General features: G+C 41.8%; 3 protein-coding genes across 4 annotated transcripts in view; 2 read left to right on the top strand and 1 right to left on the bottom strand.

Annotated features, from left to right (window-relative positions):
• Positions 1 to 3,043, top strand: part of LOC128271926 (TOX high mobility group box family member 3-like) — a 33,862-nt gene extending 30,819 nt beyond the window's left edge. For both annotated transcript variants that reach the window (XM_053009624.1, XM_053009615.1), the window contains 2 exons: positions 221 to 525; positions 611 to 3,043. In XM_053009624.1, the coding sequence (XP_052865584.1) occupies positions 221 to 525; positions 611 to 677 (372 nt within the window). In that variant the 3' untranslated portion in view covers positions 678 to 3,043. The remainder of the gene's footprint in view (positions 1 to 220; positions 526 to 610) is intronic.
• Positions 3,044 to 3,542: 499 nt separating this feature from the next.
• LOC128269562 (uncharacterized) lies at positions 3,543 to 6,983 on the bottom strand. The gene is made up of 2 exons (XM_053007013.1): positions 5,219 to 6,983; positions 3,543 to 5,153 (listed from the first exon to the last, which is right to left on the bottom strand). Exons 1-2 carry the CDS (start codon positions 6,981 to 6,983, stop codon positions 3,655 to 3,657), a joined length of 3,264 nt encoding a protein of 1,087 aa, XP_052862973.1. The 3' UTR covers positions 3,543 to 3,654.
• Positions 6,984 to 7,647: 664 nt separating this feature from the next.
• On the top strand, positions 7,648 to 11,662 carry LOC128274511 (interferon-related developmental regulator 2). The gene is made up of 5 exons (XM_053012740.1): positions 7,648 to 7,722; positions 7,930 to 8,115; positions 8,179 to 8,444; positions 8,563 to 8,676; positions 9,231 to 11,662. The coding sequence occupies exons 4-5, from the start codon at positions 8,649 to 8,651 to the stop codon at positions 10,490 to 10,492; spliced, it is 1,290 nt and encodes a 429-aa protein (XP_052868700.1). The 5' UTR covers positions 7,648 to 7,722; positions 7,930 to 8,115; positions 8,179 to 8,444; positions 8,563 to 8,648; the 3' UTR covers positions 10,493 to 11,662.
• Positions 11,663 to 19,832: the final 8,170 nt, after the last annotated feature.

The raw sequence follows: 19,832 nt of genomic DNA, 5'->3' as shown, positions 1-19,832 counted from the left end.
GTTTTGGTTTCTATTTCAAATATACAGTAATATGAAAAGAAATATACGAATATGAACAGTGATTTGCCTATTTAAGAGTTGTTGATTTGAGGTATTATGTAAATAAGTAGAATTTAATTGGTTGCAGATATGTAAAGGGTATGCACATTTAGGTTATCTTTCATGCATGTCCAATTGCCCTTTAAAGTTCATTTTATCTTATTCTTTTGCTATGTTTCAGGCATCGAATCAGCTCCAAGAGCAGCATCAACAACTGCAACAGCAGCAACTTCAGATACACCAACCGCAACAGAATGAACAGGGTCAAGTTCAAGCTACTGGAGGAATGCATATAGCTAACGGAGCTGCTACAAGCGAACAGATGAATCAACATAATGCGGCATCACCAATCACTGAGGAGAATTCCCTTGAGCAAACTATTCAACCGCAACAATGTATACGGCAGGGATGTACGAATTTGGCGATTATAAATTCCGATTGGGAAGACGAATATTGCAGCAACGAATGTGTCATCACACATTGCCGGTGGGTACTGCGACATGTCATATGTTACAATGTTTCTATGACACATAATGCAAGCAAACAAATATGTTTTTTTAATTCTTTTTAGTGATGTATTTGGGCATTGGTTGCAAAATAATAATACACAGCAGCAGACGTTTTCGACGGTGAAATAAATACTTCGGAATTTTGTACCAGGCACTACTGTACTGATAAGCAGTAATTATAATAATCAATATATTGTTACATAGATCCGTTACAGCCAATTATTGTGAAACTAATTTCAATGAAAAGACAAATAATGCTGTAAAATATGTTGATACTATCGCTGTTTTAGGCGTTTTTTTTTAATTTTTTCCAGGTTTTTTGATGGCAAGTGGAAGATAAGAATGCGAGATAGATAGACAAAAGGTAGCTTCCGTTGTGAATGAAAATAGCAAAGTAACACGATTTTATTTTGTTTTCTAATATTCATCCATTCTAGATTCTATTCAAAACACTAGGTTTCAGTTTTTAATGATTGCGAACACTTTTTTCCAACCAGTATTCTTGAGCCATTCTTGAGAGCTAGGTATTTACGTTAGGCATGCCACATTTAATTATATTGTTTCCACATGTATTATTGACTATTTGATAGCGATACATCTTGTATCGCGTTTATGTCGGTATATTTTATATCGATCATATATAGCTAACTCTAAGAAGTTTTTAATGTAAATTTGTTTACAATGCGGTAGATCCCGCCCATCTTTTTTTCCTTCTGATCTCTGATATGCGAATAGATTTAGAGGTCGCGCATATTCGTTCTGATTACTACGAATTTTTATTCATGTAATCCGTCTTTTATTTATTTGTTTTACAGAATTCGATTTCATTTGTTCATCAATCTGTCCTTACAGTGTGCGTTCCAATCTACGATTGCACACGCATGCATTGCTCCTTACTCTATGCTGTAAAATTGAAAAAGGCTCTTTTGGTTGAATAGGGATAGTGCAAACCAATTCGAAGTAATTTATCCCTAAACTTTGTTGAAACAGGTGTTGACTAGATTTGGAATACGTCATGAGTTATGCATACCGATAATTAGTTTGCAATCATGAAATAAAGGAAAATATGAACATCATATGAACAGTATGGATAATTTCATAGTTCGAAGCTTAATATGCAGGACACATCAACACTGTTTACATCCACTTAATTCATTGCATACCGATAAATAATTATATTGATCTAAATCTATTGGTGATTTCGTTTAATTATCCTGAATTGAGTTGTGGATGGCCGGTCGACCTCAGTTGAATATTGAAAATATTGATAGTTGGTTTAATTATTCTCATCCTATTATGAATTATATTTTTCGGTTAACATTTTCTACATAATGTGAATCAATGCTGTCTTTTAATAATGCAAACTAAATCATAACTCATCGAACACCGTTTCCAACTCAAACCATACGCAAAATAAAAATACATTCACTGTTCATATTAATCGATCTTTCACGACTCTCATACGATTAAGAATACCAGCTAACCAATATAACCTCTGAGACTATTTTTGGTTTAGAATTAAATGATTTGTACCTAGGATAAGGACTAGTTAATCGTGACTAGTTCTATTTCTTTTAACTATTGTTTTTCTACAATTACTCTACGACACAGTAAGTTTACACAAAAAACATTAAATATAGAGAATTGGATTTGTCATCAAACATTTATACTTCATAAAAATGCTTTCATTTGATTCTTTTGAAATAACAACATGGGTTTTTTACCAGAGTCAATAATACATAACTGTACTGGTTAGCAGAGATTTGGCCTATAGCAAGCGGTATATTATGTTTAGAGAGATTATTATGTTCATGCTTATTACAATGCGTTGAATTTACGAAATTTTATTTCATTCAATCTGCATATTTAGATAGTTTTGTAGAATATCTCTTTTTCTATAAAATACCAAGAACAATCATTGTACAGAACTTTGAAGGCAATGTTTCGCACCAGTGCCGCAGCAATCGTCTCGATAAAAAAAAGTCGAAGAGAAAACATCAAATTATGATTTTGATACAAATATATCAGTAATTGTCCAAATTTTGTGCTGATTGTGTGCATGTCACATAATAAATATGAGTGTTTTGTTATACATTTCTGTGAGCGTCGGGATGCTGTCACGTTGGCGATAATGTTTTTCATCTCAACGGTAACAAACTACGGAATGTAATAGAAGTGGTCTGTTTTCAACTAAGCATAATTGTTGCTAGTCTATTAGCGTCTTGATTAATTTACTCTCCGTGGAAAAAACTGTAAAAATGAATATAGTATGTAATGCATTGAAAATATCTTGTAAAGCTGTAAGTATAGCTAGCATTTAAATAGACCATTTACAAACGAGTTAAGACCAACGTTCAATATAGTTTAATGATACATTACCAATTGCACGTATCTTTTTATTGCCAATCTCAAAATTTAAGGTTAAACATAACGACATTGGATTTGATATCAGAAAGTGTTTTTTTATGTATTCATATTATATTTGGATCCGTAAACCTGACGGTGTTGATTGCTGAATTTCATCAATTGTTTATAAATTCATTTAAATTTAGCTCTTCCATTCATAGTGAAGCTCTGATAAAATATCGTTTGATTTTATTATTTTTGAAGTTTTTCAAAATAAGTAACGATGCATTTGATACAAATACGGCCAGTCCGTTCTTCTAAGATTAAAAAAAAACATGAATTTGATTATTATATAGTGGCACACTGGTCCCACACTATGCTTTTATTTGTCTTTTCATTATTGTAACAAAGGGCTATAATGACCATGTCACACTATCAGGAAAAATGGTAAATGAATGTGTAGAAAAAACTTGACAGAAAACATAAAATGTGTATATTATGATGTTGAGAATAACAACTCGAATAATCTATGGGTCTATGAAAATAATTGTCTTCGCCAAAGACAAGAATTGTCTTTCGAGTTCCATTTTCAGCCACTAGTTGAAGGAAGGCTGTTTTACCGGATTTAATTAAAGTGCTATGGTTTTTTTCTCTCAAGGAACAGGTGGTGCTTCATACATAAGCACTATGACTGTGCCAATATAATTTTATTTCAGAATTTACAAAGCGCTTCGCTTACTACATTGGTAGCCACCGTTGCCTAGAATTCATCCTCCGAAAACACACCATCAAACGATTCATCGAATGCAAGATCATATACTTTTTGGTTAATAACTTTTTCTGCGATTTCTGCCTGAAGATGAGGCAATCTGTTCCGTAGTATTTGGTCTCTCTCTGTCAAACGTCCAGTGTTTATCAAGTCCTCACGCAACATATCGACGGTTGAGCGAATGAATCCTGGATTCTTATCCGTCAACTGTTTCATGAATACGAAAAAAGCACTATGCCCTTCAAACAGATACTTACACGTGAACTTATTTAAAGCGTTACGCACTGCTTGGTGTACCAGACCAGATGGTGCGTCTGTACACGCGAGTATTTGGTACACCATCTTACTGGGTATCTCCCAACTCCTTTCCGCCTCGTACTCGTGGCTACTGAACGCATGCTCCAATAATAGGTAGCCGAACAGCTTAATGAATAGTGCCAGCTTATCGTGTTTCTTAATTTTAATCAAAGTGTCCAGCAACCGCTGCAGCATTAGCATGCCTTGTCGTTTACTTGGCTTGAGTTTTTCAACTTTGTATTTCACGAATTCATTGCCGACGCATTGCATTCCCCACCGGACGATCGTTTCATTTGCACAACAAAAAAATTGCACTAACGGGTGAAGCTTGTCGGCCGACGTGGGTAATTTTGTGAACTGCGGTAACCACTTGATGAACATTAATCTGAAATTGTCTTTGATCAGAGGATCAGTGGTGTATTCCATCCGACCTAATACTTCCAGTACCTGAAGCCAGACCTTTGCGATAGCTTCAACATACTCTAGTGGTATGTCCTGTTCTGTCTGCACCGTGCGCGGCAAGAAATAGTGATGAAAAGCGATATTGTACATACAGCCCACGCAGGAACGATCGTAGAAAATTTCGTGACACTCGCTCAATGCCGATACCAGCGCCGCGAGGAACCTTTGCCGCAAGACAATACCAGTCTCTGGCATCCACGAGCCAACGTTCCGGAATAACTGGTTCAGTTTGATTTGGAACTGAGACTTCTCGTTCACACGTGTCTTGCGGTACCTTTCGCGGACGGAACGTAAGAATAGATTGATCGGCATAGCACTAGAGTTTAGTAGATCACACTCAGGAATTTCGCATAACGCCTGGAATTGGTTCATTTTGTGAACAATCTGCGAAAGTTTCCTCATTTTTATGTTGTCGTAAATCATGGCCAGCCGCAGCCACTGTTTGATAACATCTTCTTCGTTCAGCTCCGTCACTCGAGTGCTCATCGCAATACGCGTAACATACTCGAGTCGCTGCTCTGGATGGGCCGTTCGACAGTGCACGAAACATTCGAAGAAATGATGGAATTTTGCACCCGCGAAGATTGTCACGCTGGCAGCAATCTGGCTGATACATGGTGCGGCTGGACGAGTTCGCGAAAATTGTTCCTTCACAAATGGATATATGTGCTGCATTACTACTGGTGTGAATTCTTCAGTCGTTGCCGCCACCTGCATACCGGTTGCAATTGCTAGGAAGCAGTCAAAACCAAATATCAACATCGAAGCTTCATGAGCTTTGCAAACACATTCTTACCATTAAGTTGCTTATACCAGCCGGTATGCGTCCAAAGCAAATATTTCTCAAGCCAAGAGTTGATCAAGCAAATTTCGCCTAAACGATACGATCCCCTCTCTTCCGCCTGTTTGTACAGTAGTAACATCGCTTCTGCCATTAGAGTCAATGCTGGCGACAATCGTTTACCGTACTTCTCAAGTGCTTCTCCGAAGCGCTTCAAGAAACCCTGCAGATGAGCCGTTTTGTCATAATCCGAGCTTCCAAACCGCACCAGCACCGCCATGTGTACTTGGGTTGCCATAACAATGCGCCTGATAATAGCATCTACTGATGAGTCGATGAGGCCACCCGTGAGCGGTATCATCTGTAAGTTTTTGGATACGCGAGGATAGTCTTCCTTGAAGCTGGTCGCATTGATCATTGCGGTTATCAACAGGCCGAGATTGTAAATAGCCTGTTCCGTCATGCTGTTGTACCTACTGGGATTGAGGCCTATCACAGTGCGATTAAATATGATCTGAACCTTCCTTTTGTTGGCTTCGTTCGTGTAATGCCGAATTGTAAACGTTATCAGAGCAATAAACATGCGCAGACTGTCAGTTTCTAAGTCCAGCCGACGAAGCGCCTTTCCCGGTACTGCCACAGCCTTAGCTTTTTCGATAAAACACAACACGGACGAGCTAGCACAAGCGCCGTTTGCTACGGATTCGGTGTTGAGCAAAAACTGTGAATTAAGTCGTGGGGCGAAGTATTTCCACAGTGCAGAAACTATGTCGGACCATACCGGCCACAGCTCGGTGGCGACTGGCATCAGTAACCGCAAAAGTACTCGCATCTGTTGCTCAGTGTAGTCGATCTTAACAGCCTCTTCCAGCACCTTGGCAATGATAGCAGGATGGGGGGCTAGCGCTTCCAACGATTTGCCAGTAGCGCTCGTATGCTGCCTGAATATTGGTTCGTTGCATAGTTCCGCCAAGCTGCTAATCAACCATATCTCCAGTAGGTATCGTTTTTCTAGATCGTTGATCACGAGTGGGACACTATCGTGTAAACAGCACCAAAAGTTCTCTTTCTCGTCAGATTGCTCTGCTAACGCCATCATGCCAAGCCATACACGGCAGAAGCAGTCGCACTGATTGGGGGACTGGCCAACGATCTCCTGCGATTTGTCGTTGATCGGGAAACGTTGAAACACCAGCTCCAGTAAATCTATCATCATCTGGCGGTACAGCAGCTTGAATACGTCTTCGCTTTCTGGCTTTTCCGAATCGCTGTTTCTCGGTGCTGCCGATTGTGTATCGGATGATTCTGTCACTTGCATTTCCCGCTTCAGTTTCTGCGTTTCTTTTGCCAGCAGTAGCAACAACCAGCGCCATTCAAGAATAGCATGGAACAGTTCATAACTCTCTTTCTCCTTCGTGCTATTCCAATTTTCGTTGCCCAGAGTATGGGGAAGCCTCGGCAGAGCGCCTATCAGCAACTGCATTGTTTCATTTAGGTTTTTGTAATTCATGCTTCCGGCAGAGCCCACCGCTAGCTGCAAAACGCACGTGATTTCCAGGCGCTGATTTTGTACATTGGTATCTGTGTACTCTGAGATCGTTACTATCCTTTGTACACGTTCGGCAATATTCGTTGCAATGTAGTAAAACAGGGAATCGAACAGCTGGTCCAACTCTTCGTCTAATAGGAATTGCACACCGCCTGAAGCGTGGCACAATGAGCGTCCTCCATCCTTAGCAAACCGCAGCAGTTCGGCAGCCGTTCGACGGCAGTCGAACATTTTCGGTCTGTAATCCGCTGAAACAAAAATTTATGTTTTACTGGACAGTTGTACACTAGTGTGACTTATCGTGCCGTGACGTGTTTACTCGACATCCAAATAATAAAAACCACCGCAGCCGCACCAACAAACACGCAACATAAACACTGTTCAAGTTCAACTTAGTTGAGCATCCAGTACCGGCTCACACCGATAGAATGAAGTCCGGCCGATACCTTTGTCTATGTGGCCTGTTTCTAAAATGTCATAAACGATGTCCAACAGCATGTTACTGCATTATAGTATAGAAATTTAAAGCGCATGCGAAAACTGACAGTGTGTGTACAACATACCATGCAGCCTTGTTGTTGTTGACGGAAGCATTTTTGGAATTCCATGTCCACTGAGCTATCAATTATTCAGAATCAATCAATCAATCAATAAAAACCTATTATTCGATCTGACATTCCTCTATAGGCTTCAATATTTACGATTGACCTAGAAACTTCAGTTCGGGGTTTTTGACAGTTTTTTTATAGAGATCCTATGGCGCGCAATCTAGGAAACGTCATAGACCCAACCGTTATGTCAAAGAAGAACAAGAACACGACAACTCGGGTTCAATAGGTCAAACTTCATGCGCTAATTTGGGGTTTCTTTTGACACAGTTCATGAGGGACAAATGCTCTAGTAATGACAGTTGCTCAGCCGCCATTTTGTTTTTCCCGACCGAAAAATGACTGAGCAATAAAATTTAGGGGTGAGTTTCTCGGCGAACTTTCGACAGCAACTTCCGGCATCATTCTGTGGTTGTGTCAGTCATGTCGGAGAATAGAAGAAGAACAAGAACATAAAACTCGTGCTTCGTTTTATATATTTTAGCACCTGCAAGGTCGCATAACCTTTTTAAAGCAAGGTGGTTCGTGCGAACAACTGTCTTTAATGCTTATTAGCTTCCTCTTCACAGGTAAATGAGTCAGTAGTGTGCTGGGCTTAAAGCTTTGTGCATTGTGAAAGTTGAACTAATATTACGAAACATTTTCCACTTTGTGTGAATGAACAATACCCAGCCAAAGCGAGAGGAAGGTTGCAAACGTTGAATCATTTCTTTGTAAATCTGGGACTAGCCACATCATGTGCAGTTCATTGTTGCGTAAGATTGTAAAACTAAATAACTCGTTGCAATCAGAATCGTGTGTAATTAGTGTTGGTGCAGAAAATCATTGTAGGACTGCTCATTTCATAGAGTTTGTGAAAAGTGGTGCAATAGATAGCATAGTCGACTGCATTATAAAAGGGAAAAGCTCCTGATTACGAACAAGTTATAAACAACTGTGCAGCAGCTAGCTGTGGTGTGTGATCGCACACCTGTTTCGAACGTGGTGGTTGTTCATCAAATCGGATTTCCTGGATTGAAGTACCAGTTGATTTAAGCGGAGAATCGCAACTTGCCCAAATCGAATTATTTTCCTGAACATCAAGGTACGAATAACAGTTGAAAGAGCTATGGCCAAATATGGTCATAATTTAAGGAATAAATTCATATATTCTACACACTAGTTCTTAGGTTTGTTGCTAAATATTTTTCGTTTTTCAATAGGTTCACAACCTTACAATCAGTCGACCTAATCTTCATTAATCGGCGGTTTAAGTTTTCAGTTTGAAGCAATCCACGAGGTCATCAAAATGCCACGAAATCGTAAAAAACATACAGGTATGTGTTAGTGCTATGTTTATTACATGTATTAGTGCTTTTAATACTTCACACATATAGCGTATTTGAAGATAACGATACATCGCACAGATAACGTGTTTTGTGAATTTGGCAATTCGGCAAAGAATGTAGGATGCAGCATGAAAGTGAAATTTTCTGATCTACTTTTCGGTACGGTTCTGACCGCGCTTCATTGCACAAACTGCCCAAAAACTCTCGACAATGAATCTCGAAACCACGCAGGTGTAGTTTGTATTCGAAGGAACCATTCATGATAATTATCTATGCTGCAACAAAACCTATCCTAAATCGATTCCAAACTGTTGGGCTATTTAAAAAGTCACATATTTTAAACCGGTTACCGTTACAGTTTCCAACCGTTCATCGTTTGTGGTTTGTTTCCGTGTATTCTCAGCTGAAGACGGTGTTTGGAACATAGCTCATTTGAAAATTCGTACGCATTTTCTTAACGTATACACGTACTCGAGAATGTTGATTTGATATCGCGGTTGCATGGCGCAATATTTATTTTATTCTATCATCTTATTATTCAGCTGACACCTGGCAGGCAGAGCAATCTGATGACGACACCTCTAATGACAATGCGAGCACGTACTCATGCCACTCAGAGCACGATCTTCTGAATGGAAGTCAGGAATCAGGAGATTCAGTTGAACCTGAGGGATTTGAAAAGCACGAAGAGAAGTTGCTCCAAGCTATCGAGAATACGACGGACAAATCCCAGCAGACACGAATTTCTGCGTTCCAAATCATAAATGAGGTGCTTGTTCATCATTACATCCCCGACTTCATTGATGAACGCAAAGTTACATTGATGGATGCGGTGGAAAAGTCAATACGACGAGGTAAAGGAACCGAGCAATCATGGGCCGCCAAAATGATCCCATTGCTAGTGATCCAGATCGAGAATGCCGAAGACATCAGCGAATGTGTTGGCACGTTGAAACCTGTTTTATTGAATACTTTACAAGACGGGGCAGCCTCTTACGACGCACGGGCGAAATGTTGCTCGGCTCTGGGTTTGCTTTGTTTTGTTGGTGTAGATGATCTAGGCGAAATCGTACCAGTTATGAAAGTGTTTCAAAGCATCTTTGCCGGCAGTTATCTGAAAGGAAATAACAGTTTAAGTGGGGCCAGTGCTGAAGCGGCGACATTGCACAGCGCCGCGTTGAGTGCCTGGGCACTGCTGCTAACCGTACTACCGCCGTCAGATTTCGTTGCTATGGTCTATGAAAACAGTACAGTTCTCCCTTCTGTCCGTAACATCTTTGGCATGCTAAATAGCCCTCATTTGGACGTGCGAATGGCCGCAGGAGAGACTTTGGCGCTCATATTCGAAGTTGGACGTCAGCATGATGATGAATTTCTGGAAGACCTTCTGCCGGATCTTGTTGAAGCAACACAGAAGCTAGCTACCGATGCACACAAATATCGTGCCAAAAGAGATCGCAAAATGCAGCGTGCTACGTTCCGCGATGTCTTGCGGTATGTAGAAGAAAATATTTCGCCTGAAATCGTCATAAAATTCGGCCGGGAAATGTTAGTGCTAGACACTTGGGCATTTCATCATCAATACACTTGCTTACGAAATGCGCTTGGCTTCGGTATGAATGTGCATCTTAGTGAGAACATGTTCATACGGGAAGTTTTTCAGTTAGGAGCAAAGTTGAATGAACCAGAGCGTTTTCGAAAAACAATTAAAGCCGAGCAAAAATTCATTAATGCGGCAGCCTTCAAGGCACGTACGATTTCTAGAGGCAAAAATCGTGACAAACGTTCGTATGCAGTGAACTGAACTCCCAAAACATCGATCAGTAATATGGTTCAAGTAAACTTAGCATAACAAACTAAAAGAAAATGAATATGAAAAAAAATCTTTATATTATCCCTTTTCACGCTCTTCGTTCTGCGCCATCATTTACTACACCCAAATGGCATCTTACATTTTTTTTGGCGATAATTTTCAGACTTTTTCTATGGTGTTCTCTAAAAATTTTATTCCCATAATTATTCTCTTCGTTTCATACAGTGAGTAGCAATCGGAACAATGGTTTATAAAATATATCTTCTAAGGACTCTTGACTTTCTTGTGTAAAAGCATCTTTTTCTCAAACACCGGCTGGTTGTAATTATTGAAATTATTATTTCTTTTAAAACATTGATACAACAACTCTTCGTTCTCTCTGTTTCCATCGTGCTGGAACCAGGTTGTAATTTTCAGTGATGCTTGAGTTTAAGATTCCCTAGTTAATTTTTACCCCCAATCCCGTTGATAGAGTATTCGGAAACGCTCGTCGTTGTCACGCAGCTGGTCTGTGTTCGATTCCCGTGACTGCCGTGACAGGGGTGTTGGCACTGGACCCAACAACCCCTTCCGTAAAAACACAACGTTACAGTAAGCCAGATTAAAATTGTCGCTGTTGCAGGTCAAGGTTGCTCGGCTGTTGTAATTGGGGGATAAGAAGAAGAATCACTTATCACGGCAGATGGCCAAAGAAGCTACTTTTTACAGTTGCACTAGCCGACCCCGCCAGCTTTATTCGGCCCAAGGGATATTTTCGGAAATAATAGCAAACGTTCATTACACTCAAACAGTTATTCTTCTATCGAACATGGTTGAATCATTTCTACGTTGTAGTGCCGGCTACGTTATAGCGTTCCCTGTTCCTCTAGTTATTCAAATTCAAACTTGGCAGACGACTTTTTTTTGTACTGTCAACTGGCTGTTGAATTTGGCAACATACCAGATTCTTCGGTCTGCAACGTACGATGTGCGATCCATACCATTAGGTCAGTGCGGTCAGTGGAGAACGGTGGTTTATTTTGGTTTTGCAGCGTTTTCAGACTATTTATGAATTGAAACTGTTGAATAGAGGAATTTAAAATGGCATCATTAATCATAAAATATGCGTGTACCATATGTAATCTGTTTATTCAGGCGAAATAAATAAATTCGTAATATTATAATCATGTATGTTTTCGTAGCTTTTTAATATTCCTCTTATTAAATCGAGTACGGGTTTGTATTGTAGCAAAGCGAGCATTGTATGCAAAACTGTACTATAAAACATATTCGTTCTTTTTGTATTGTTCAATAAGAAAAAGTTCTTGAAGGCCGTAATTAGTTAGATAAGATTCAAACATTTGTTGTTATTGGAGCTAAAGCTCGAAAATCTACAATCTACTCGAAAAACGGGGAACAGGTAAAAATTGACAGCCACGGCCATGCAGTAGTGTTGGTGATGGCGGAAGCATTTGTTTACCTATAGCCTTTGCCTCGACCTTGTGAATGAATTTTTACTCAGCGCTCTTTGTCTATCGTGCACGCAGGGACAGTGTTCATTTCAGATTTGTATCGTATTCTCGTTTCAACGTAGCGCAGCCCTTTACGCATTGCTCGCCGAGCAATGGAACTTTAGAAAGACGAGTGGATACCCAGCTTGGTAACACTAACTGCCGCGAATGCGATAAAATAAGGAGACTTTTACTGCCTCGCAGAGTCCTCGCGATCACAGGATGACTTTCTCGATCATTGTGGGCGTGGCTCCCACGTGAATCTCAAATCGCGTGACGCGTTGCTGGTTGCGTCTTCACGCTGGTTGAAGTCCACGCTCAGCTGGACCGTTACAGCCGTTACTCCGCGATCGTTCGAACTGGAGTAATGAGTAACTAGTAACTAGTAACTCAGGGAAGTGATCCCTGAGCCTAATATGGGAACTAATCTCTTCGCTTCCAGAACGGGTTTGCGCCCACAGGGCGGACTAGGTTACCTGTTTTTCAACATCGATGTGGAGCGGGCTATCTGGGACATAGAGATTGAGGAAGCTGCGGACAGTCTTGGTCTGCAGATAAACTCCGCAGTCATTGATCTTTCACCGTAAAATTCTCCAGACTTCGTTCTTTTCAACCGTCGAGCGCATCGAGAACATAACATTTCCTAGCTGAGCGGCATGTAAAGAGACCAGGGAGTACAGTTGAGTAAACCAGATTGAGTAATGTTTTTTAGTCTACCATTAAACTAGGACAAAAAGTCCACAATGTTGGACTAAGTCATGCAAATTAGCGAGTCAATAAATAAATCAGCGACTCAGTAGAGACTTTACACTATTTTTCAAAGCGGATTCTTCACTTTGTAGGTAGAAATAATTAGATGACAGAGAGTTAGAGAGAGTGTGACGGGCAGCCCCACCACTTACTGGAGGTTCTAGTATGGCCAGTTTTCCTCTGTCAACCACCAGGGGGTCTAAGATCTTAAATGCTGGAATGATAAATCTCTCGCTATTGTGCAGTTTGTTGCTATCAACAGTATCACTACTATTTTGATTCTTGGACAACTTGAACCTTTACCATGATTTAGAGCAACAGACCACCTTTCGGGGGCCGGCATTATGTCGTTGGACAGTTCCGATTGCGAGGCTTTCCACTATACCCCCAACTGGAACTTCGTAAGGACAGTGTCAAGAGCCGTGAAATGAATGCATCATTTCACCGGTTTTTACTTTTCCATGCCTTGGTGTGTCCGATTGCCCTCCACCCACAACTATAACTGTTCTCTAATTGTGTGCAGCTACGCGGCGCAGCCTGCTCGAGAGTGTCACAATTTATTAACGCTGCGGCAAGGAGCGATCTTGTGCCGTACACGGCACAGAAAACCGCAGCGTAGTCGTTAATCATTCCTGAAACTACCGTGATTTCAAAAGACGGGAAAGCTCATTCCGTCTCATCGTTGGTCCCGTCCCCGAACCCCTTTTGTCTCCCAGCTCCTCAATCTTGGGCCGCTGTTCGGCTGTCGCTGGGGCTGCTGTGGCGCTCATCTTCTAATCATTTCAACGTGTTTGTCGCAGTCACAGTCAGTCACCCGCGACAATCTCTACGGTGCACTTTAAAGACCGTCAATTGCTCGCACCGAAGATGCATTCCTCAGCAGCGGAAGTGCATGCTACCGGTAACGCTGCGTTCTGGAGCACTGCTTGCATTTAATTACCGTTCCGGGCAGGGGTTTCCCTGCGCCCGCAACCTCATACGTGATTGAAACATTATGTTCGTACTACATATTTTGGATCCGAATGGATCCAGTTTGGAGCAAAATTGTTCCGTCGATTGTACGCACGACTAACTGTCCATTTAACTTAACTGCAAATCCCGATAGCTGTTTGGCAATTATAATATTAATTTTAAAAACAATATGGAACAATTGAAAAAAGTGACGCCTTTTTTTATTAAAAAAAAACACGTTTTTCCTCAATGGCTATGTCCTTTTCAAAGTGATACCGGTTTAGCAAATCCCACTTTCATACTGTACTTTCCTGTATGTGGTATCGCCTTTCCGTGATGTGTGCGCATGTGCGTTTTGGCTATATGACTCTCTTAGGTGTCTCCGCGATTTGGTCCTTATGCTCTGACTCGTGGCCGTTTCGCTTTTGGGAGCAGCAAAAATCGCTATGGTTAGGACGTGAGCTGACTACCATTGTGGAATCGTTTCGGATTGAAAACATCTCTAAAGAAGCATCAATCGTTGTTCCGGTACATTGATTTTCTTGATCCTTAGAACAACGGACAGGTACATTGTTAATGAGGGAAACTTCACCATTACTTCATTCGTGCTTTAAAAGTACGTGCCTTTTCTTTTCGATAAATTTTTTATTTACCCTACATTCGTCGGATACACGACACGCCTTCGGAACTTCCATGCAAATGGTTTGTCATCAAATAATTATAAGCCATTGGACAAATGTTGTGGTTTTCGTAGTGCTGTGTTGTTACAATGATTTAATATGTAAAACTTAACTTACCTGGGAATAAAAATAATAAAGGGGCCCATTTCACCTTCGCCATTCCTATAATACATATGCAGTTAAAGAAATTTACAATTAGTTTGCAACAAAATGCAACATTGATCAAATAGTTCTCACCTTTGGCATTTTCAAAACAAATTCTTTTCATCTTCTCTTATGTTTTCATTTATTTGTGTATTGCCGGCACCACCAAAGCCAAACATAAATCTATATCCATCGGAAGTCTTATTTTGGGACTATGTTTTATTGGGATTAAAGTCGAATAATACACCTGACAACCGTTTTGTCGTTGTTTTTTTTTTTTTTTGGGGGTGTTTCAGCCGAGAGACCTGTAAGGTGTACAAACTATCACTAACTGCACTAACTGGATAAGTTTCTCGACGCGACATTATTTTTTTCAAATGGAAACACTTTCCAGCCTCTTGACGGATTTCGATTTTTCGATGCAAAAAGGTTCATTGTCGTGTCAAACGCAAACATGTGCTTGAATAATGTGAATTATTCATAAAATACTTCAGTTGCTTAGAATTCAGTTTGTAATGGCCTACCATCAAACGGCAACAATGTTCTGCGGTTGCTGGTTCAGAACACTAGAGCTTACCCCGCAGCATGAATTTAGTAATTAGGTGTTTCATGACAGCAAAGTGACATCGTTTTGCTGACAAGTCGTGCAGGTAGTCGGAATAAGGATCGATGGTTTGGGAAATGGTGCGTATCGATACTTACAGCATTTATGCTCGAGACAACCTGCTCGAGTTTACTCCTCAAAGATGCAAAGCAACTAAATATAAAAATTTTCAAAGTATTGATACGATTGATTTCGAAGTGATGAGCAGATTTTCTGGTTTTTAAACTAATGTAAATATGTATAAGCCATGTTTGTTGTAGGAAGCGTTGGGCAAAGACATAGCGAATATTTTCGAAAACTAAGAAAATTTTGCACGTTGGTGGCAAAAGTGTTCCCAGTTATTGCACACAATCGTCGGGCTGACTTTTGCGTTGGCCCTCTCCTGTGCTGGCCGATAATTCTTTATGAGACACCGTCGAACAAGCGTTGAACCCTCCGCGATAACAACCCACTTTGCTATGAGTATGAAGAAGTGGCAATATCTGACAGCGACATTTGTTTGTGTATATTCAAGCGACCGACCCTTTTTGTAACTCCGCGTTCTGTCGTCGTCGTCGTCGTCGTCGAGCCATCGCATCGCATCGCCATCGGAATCAAGAGGGTTGTAATGTGATTAGGATACGGCTGGGCGTTAGTGGAAACGCACTGTACAATTGTCTAAAAAGGTCAGCAGGATGGCAGGTACTTCCGCAAGGCGGCGAAACGGCGGGCGAAAGTTCCTAAAATAATTATAACGTAATCAAATTAACGGGCCACCCTTCTCGTGTCAGTCGGTGCGCGGAAACTGCGCACCGACTGCGAGATGGACCACAATAAATCACGAGCAAACATAATTCGATTTGCGCGACATAATGCAGATATATCGCTCCCCGCCCGGCCTTTTTGCCGCCCGGACCCCGCGTACCGTCTCGTAATTGACAGTCAAGTGTTTAGAGCTACAAAAGGCGACCACGTGATCCACGGTGATAAAATGGAACCGAATCCGAAATTTCAGAACCTGTTGGTGGGGCATGTACAACTCGCTGATAGAGCAATCGGTAACGCTCGTCGCGTTGTCACGCAGCTGGCCATGGTTTCGATAAAATGCTCCTTGAACGCTACGACAGGAAGTACGCTGACCACCTGAAGGACGCCGTGAATGGGGAAGTAACATATATATTACCCGCTGTTCTCTCCAGATCTGGGCCCAGTCGATTGTTGTAGTTTCCCATCAACGAGACATTAATTTCCAGAGCAGAACTTCGACAACTCGAGGGATGATTCATTTATCGGTACGGTATCAATAATTAGCTTGGAAGCTACTCGATGTAAGGGTTCCAATCAAGCGGCGATTACTTTGAATAAAGACATTTTCCAAGACAGTTCCGTTTTAAAATTATGTGTTTTCTCTGGCGGCAAAAATTCAACTAATTCAACGCCCAACTGCCCGACTCGGGGCCTTGATTTGTGACTGCGAAATGTGTGGGAAACTTCCACGTTTCCGTCCTACTTTATGAAAGCCCTTTGAACGACAGCACCAACGAATGTGAAGCAACTGACGTTCGACATTTTTTCCTTCGACTTCATCCTTGTTGCGACATTCCCGGCGTACTCCGTACCTATTAGAGATGGGTCTGGGTCAGGTTACTTTCGGATGAGTATGTACCGGAGATCTTTCTAATTTCGGTGCCAATCTGAAGGCTGAAAGCCTAAAACCGAGGTGGTGTGGTTCCTTCCGTAACTCTTCTCGTTCCTGCCAGGTTTTTTTCCTGTGAAGAATTATCAGTCCCGCAAGAGTCGTAAACATGGTTAGTGTCTTTGTCTTCGGTGGGTGTTGTTCCGAAACTTACCGAAATTGAAATAACATGACAAAAAACCAATTACCAAACAGAACAGCCCCGAGCCGAAAGGGGGCCGGCAGGCCTAGCAGGCCTGAAATCCCTGCAGGACCTTTAAACCCACCATGGCCCTCACGTCCCAACAATGGGATTTTGATGACAAATAATTTGTACTCCGCACGATACCAGAATCACACACCAGCAGCACCAGCAGCAGCAACATTATGTGGCATTAATGGACTTTGCACTAGTTTGTTGTTCCCTCCGACCGACCGAACCGAACCGTCGCGGGCTGCGAGAGGGTGTCCCTGAGGGCAGATCAGCGGGGTGGTTCCTGTCGTTCGTCGTAGCAGGATGAAAGCAGCAGGATAAGCCCATGGCGGGGCAAGGAGCATGCACCGGGGGCTTGGTAAACATTACACTCCATTAACAACGGCGGCCGTGGTTTTTTGTGTGTTTCGATCCTTTGTCAAGTGTAATACTATCCCTGTGGCACACACACACACACACACACCTAATCGCGCGAGTGCACTCTGTGGATTCCGTGGGGAGGCAAGCAGACAGACAGGTTGTGACGGACTGGCGTTACGCATGGTTCTATCTTGGTTGTCCGGCTTTATCTTTCGATTTTTGCCCGCCCCGGATTTTTGCCCGGAACCTGCGCTATCGTGGTTGGCCGGGCACAATCCGTTTGGGCTTTGACGAGTGCCTTTGGCCGTTCAAAAGGACCTAGATACAGTTCGCGTTCTGGCGCTGTTTTGAATTCGCCTAAATTCCACATAATATGCAGAATCTCGACACGCGGGCATGCGGAAAAGCGTGGCCCACCATTCAAGATAGTGCTAGGTATTTGTCGATGCCTGAACATTTATTTGAAAGGTTGGTTCATTGATTTTTTTATGAAAAACCCATTTTGGTCAAATGTCTGCTTATTAACATAGGTGAAAATGAGCTGTAATGCAATGAGGTTTTCAAATATCTTAAGTTGAAGTTGAAGACCTGAAGACCTACCACTTTGGAAATAAGTTTTTCATATTTTCCAATCTTCTGCAACCGAAATTGTATTTTATACAGGGTGCCTCACCATGACCCATACTATTTAAATGTTAAATAACTCCGCTATTTGTTGGTCGATTTTAACAAATGAACAAGATTCGAAAACGTTAGTGTATGTCGTTTTTGTCATGGATTAATTTACGGTCTTGACAGCGGGCTGTTATTGTAGCGCTGTACATTTAAAATAATCGTTCAACCAATCCGGTGAAACCGGTGCGTGCCTATTAATGCCGAATTTCTTGTGACTTCTCTCTGTGGGGCTATTTGAAGAGTAAGGTGTATGCCAGAGCAAACTGAAGACCATTGAAGAACGTAAAACTAACATTACAGCGGAAATTGCTGCTATTACGTTGTCTATTACCGAAATGTTGTTAAACACAATGAATAATACCCAAAAAAGGACTGCTTTTTGTGTGTCTAATGGAGGCGGCCATTTGATTGATATTGTATTCTGAATGAATTGTTAATAAACGGCAATCGATACTCTAAATAAATCTTGCTCATTTGTCAAAATCGGCTAACAAACAGCGGAGTTATTTAACATTTAAATAGTACGGGTCATGATGAGGCACCCTGTACATAAATTTGATGAGCCAAACCCATTTAAATAAATGTTTAAGCATCGAAAAATAATTGGCCGTTTTTTTATAACAAAAACGAGAAAACGAACCTTAATTTGGACACCCTAAAACTGTATTGTTGAAGTAAACGAATATTTTTTTATCGAATCTAACTTACGCCAATCTTCTGCACTATTTCACAAGTTCCTACAATAAGTTGCACGCCCTTTAAGTTACCCCTTAAAAACTGTAACCGTTTCTTGTCGGTATCTTTAAAGACTATGTTTTGCTAGCTTTCCGGAAAAGTTCTCGCATTTTCGTGCATCAACATCCTACAGGCAATCCTTCCGCGGTGTAGTGCGCGCGGCTGGACTCACTGGTTAACCACACCTCCCCGATGATAAGTTCCTATGCTCTATGCTCGCCGTTCGCCGTTGGCCACGCCCTCTTTCGATCTTCGTTCGCGGTGCGGCGCATAACCCCCTCGTGTGGTGCGGTGGTGGGGTAATCCAGGAATGATGGAGGATTTGTGCAAAGATTGGAGACGGTTTGGGGGGGTGCGTGTGCTGTGGATGTGGAATACCCCATACCCCACATAAACTCCTGAATGTCCTGGGTCCTGGGTTGGCCGATCTGTTCTGGATCCGTTTTTCCCCATCCGCCCGGTTGGGGCCGACAAATGTCTCCCCAGGGATCCGGGGCCCGGGCTTGAAATGTATTGGTTACGTAGAGCGCGTGTGCGCCCGAACCGGAGCCAAAGGATACGGTCCCAGACACGGTCAGACGGTCGTCCGTGTGTGTCTTGGATCGAGATACTGGCTCTGGATGGTTCTCTCTGTACGACGTTTTCTACCAAAAAGTATCGCGAAGTAACGTATTACAGCCAGCTTTGGGTTTTTGGAAAACTAACAATAACGCCCCTCACGCTCACCTACGCTCCTGCTTCTGCGCGAAGTTTAGGCCCAAAAACAACACACACCCAGCGACGGCCACAGCCACCCTTTTTCCCCAGATCTGGGCCCCCCTCAGGGGGACTTTTTCTTGTACCGGACGGCATAAGGACGGTATCGCCGGACGAGCTGAACAGGATCAGGAAAAATAATTTTTCGAAGACCGTTGGCACAAGAGTGACCAAAAGAGTGTATGGGGATGGGGATTACTTTAAAGGGGACAAAATAGACGTTCATGAATAAATGTTTGAAAAAAAGGAGCGAAAATTGACGATAGTTTTCTGAACAGACCACGTACCTGGCTGTGAGTCTTCTCTATTGATTGATCT

The sequence above is a fragment of the Anopheles cruzii genome, chromosome X, assembly GCF_943734635.1.
Source record: "Anopheles cruzii chromosome X, idAnoCruzAS_RS32_06, whole genome shotgun sequence".
NCBI classification, from domain to species: Eukaryota; Metazoa; Arthropoda; class Insecta; order Diptera; family Culicidae; genus Anopheles; species Anopheles cruzii.
The sequence above is the reverse complement of the archived record's forward strand: the minus strand, read 5'-3'. Positions and strand labels throughout refer to the sequence as shown.

What these genes read in the sequence shown, in the direction of transcription:
- LOC128269562 (XM_053007013.1), bottom strand. Translation starts at nt 6,983, where the DNA reads ATGTTCGACTGCCGTCGAACGGCTGCCGAACTGCTGCGGTTTGCTAAG. An exon ending in CTGGTATAAGCAACTTAATG is followed by an intron (nt 5,154 to 5,218) that starts GTAAGAATGTGT and finishes ACTGCTTCCTAG; the next exon opens with CAATTGCAACCGGTATGCAG.
- LOC128274511 (XM_053012740.1), top strand. Translation starts at nt 8,649, where the DNA reads ATGCCACGAAATCGTAAAAAACATACAG. An exon ending in AAATCGTAAAAAACATACAG is followed by an intron (nt 8,677 to 9,230) that starts GTATGTGTTAGT and finishes CTTATTATTCAG; the next exon opens with CTGACACCTGGCAGGCAGAG.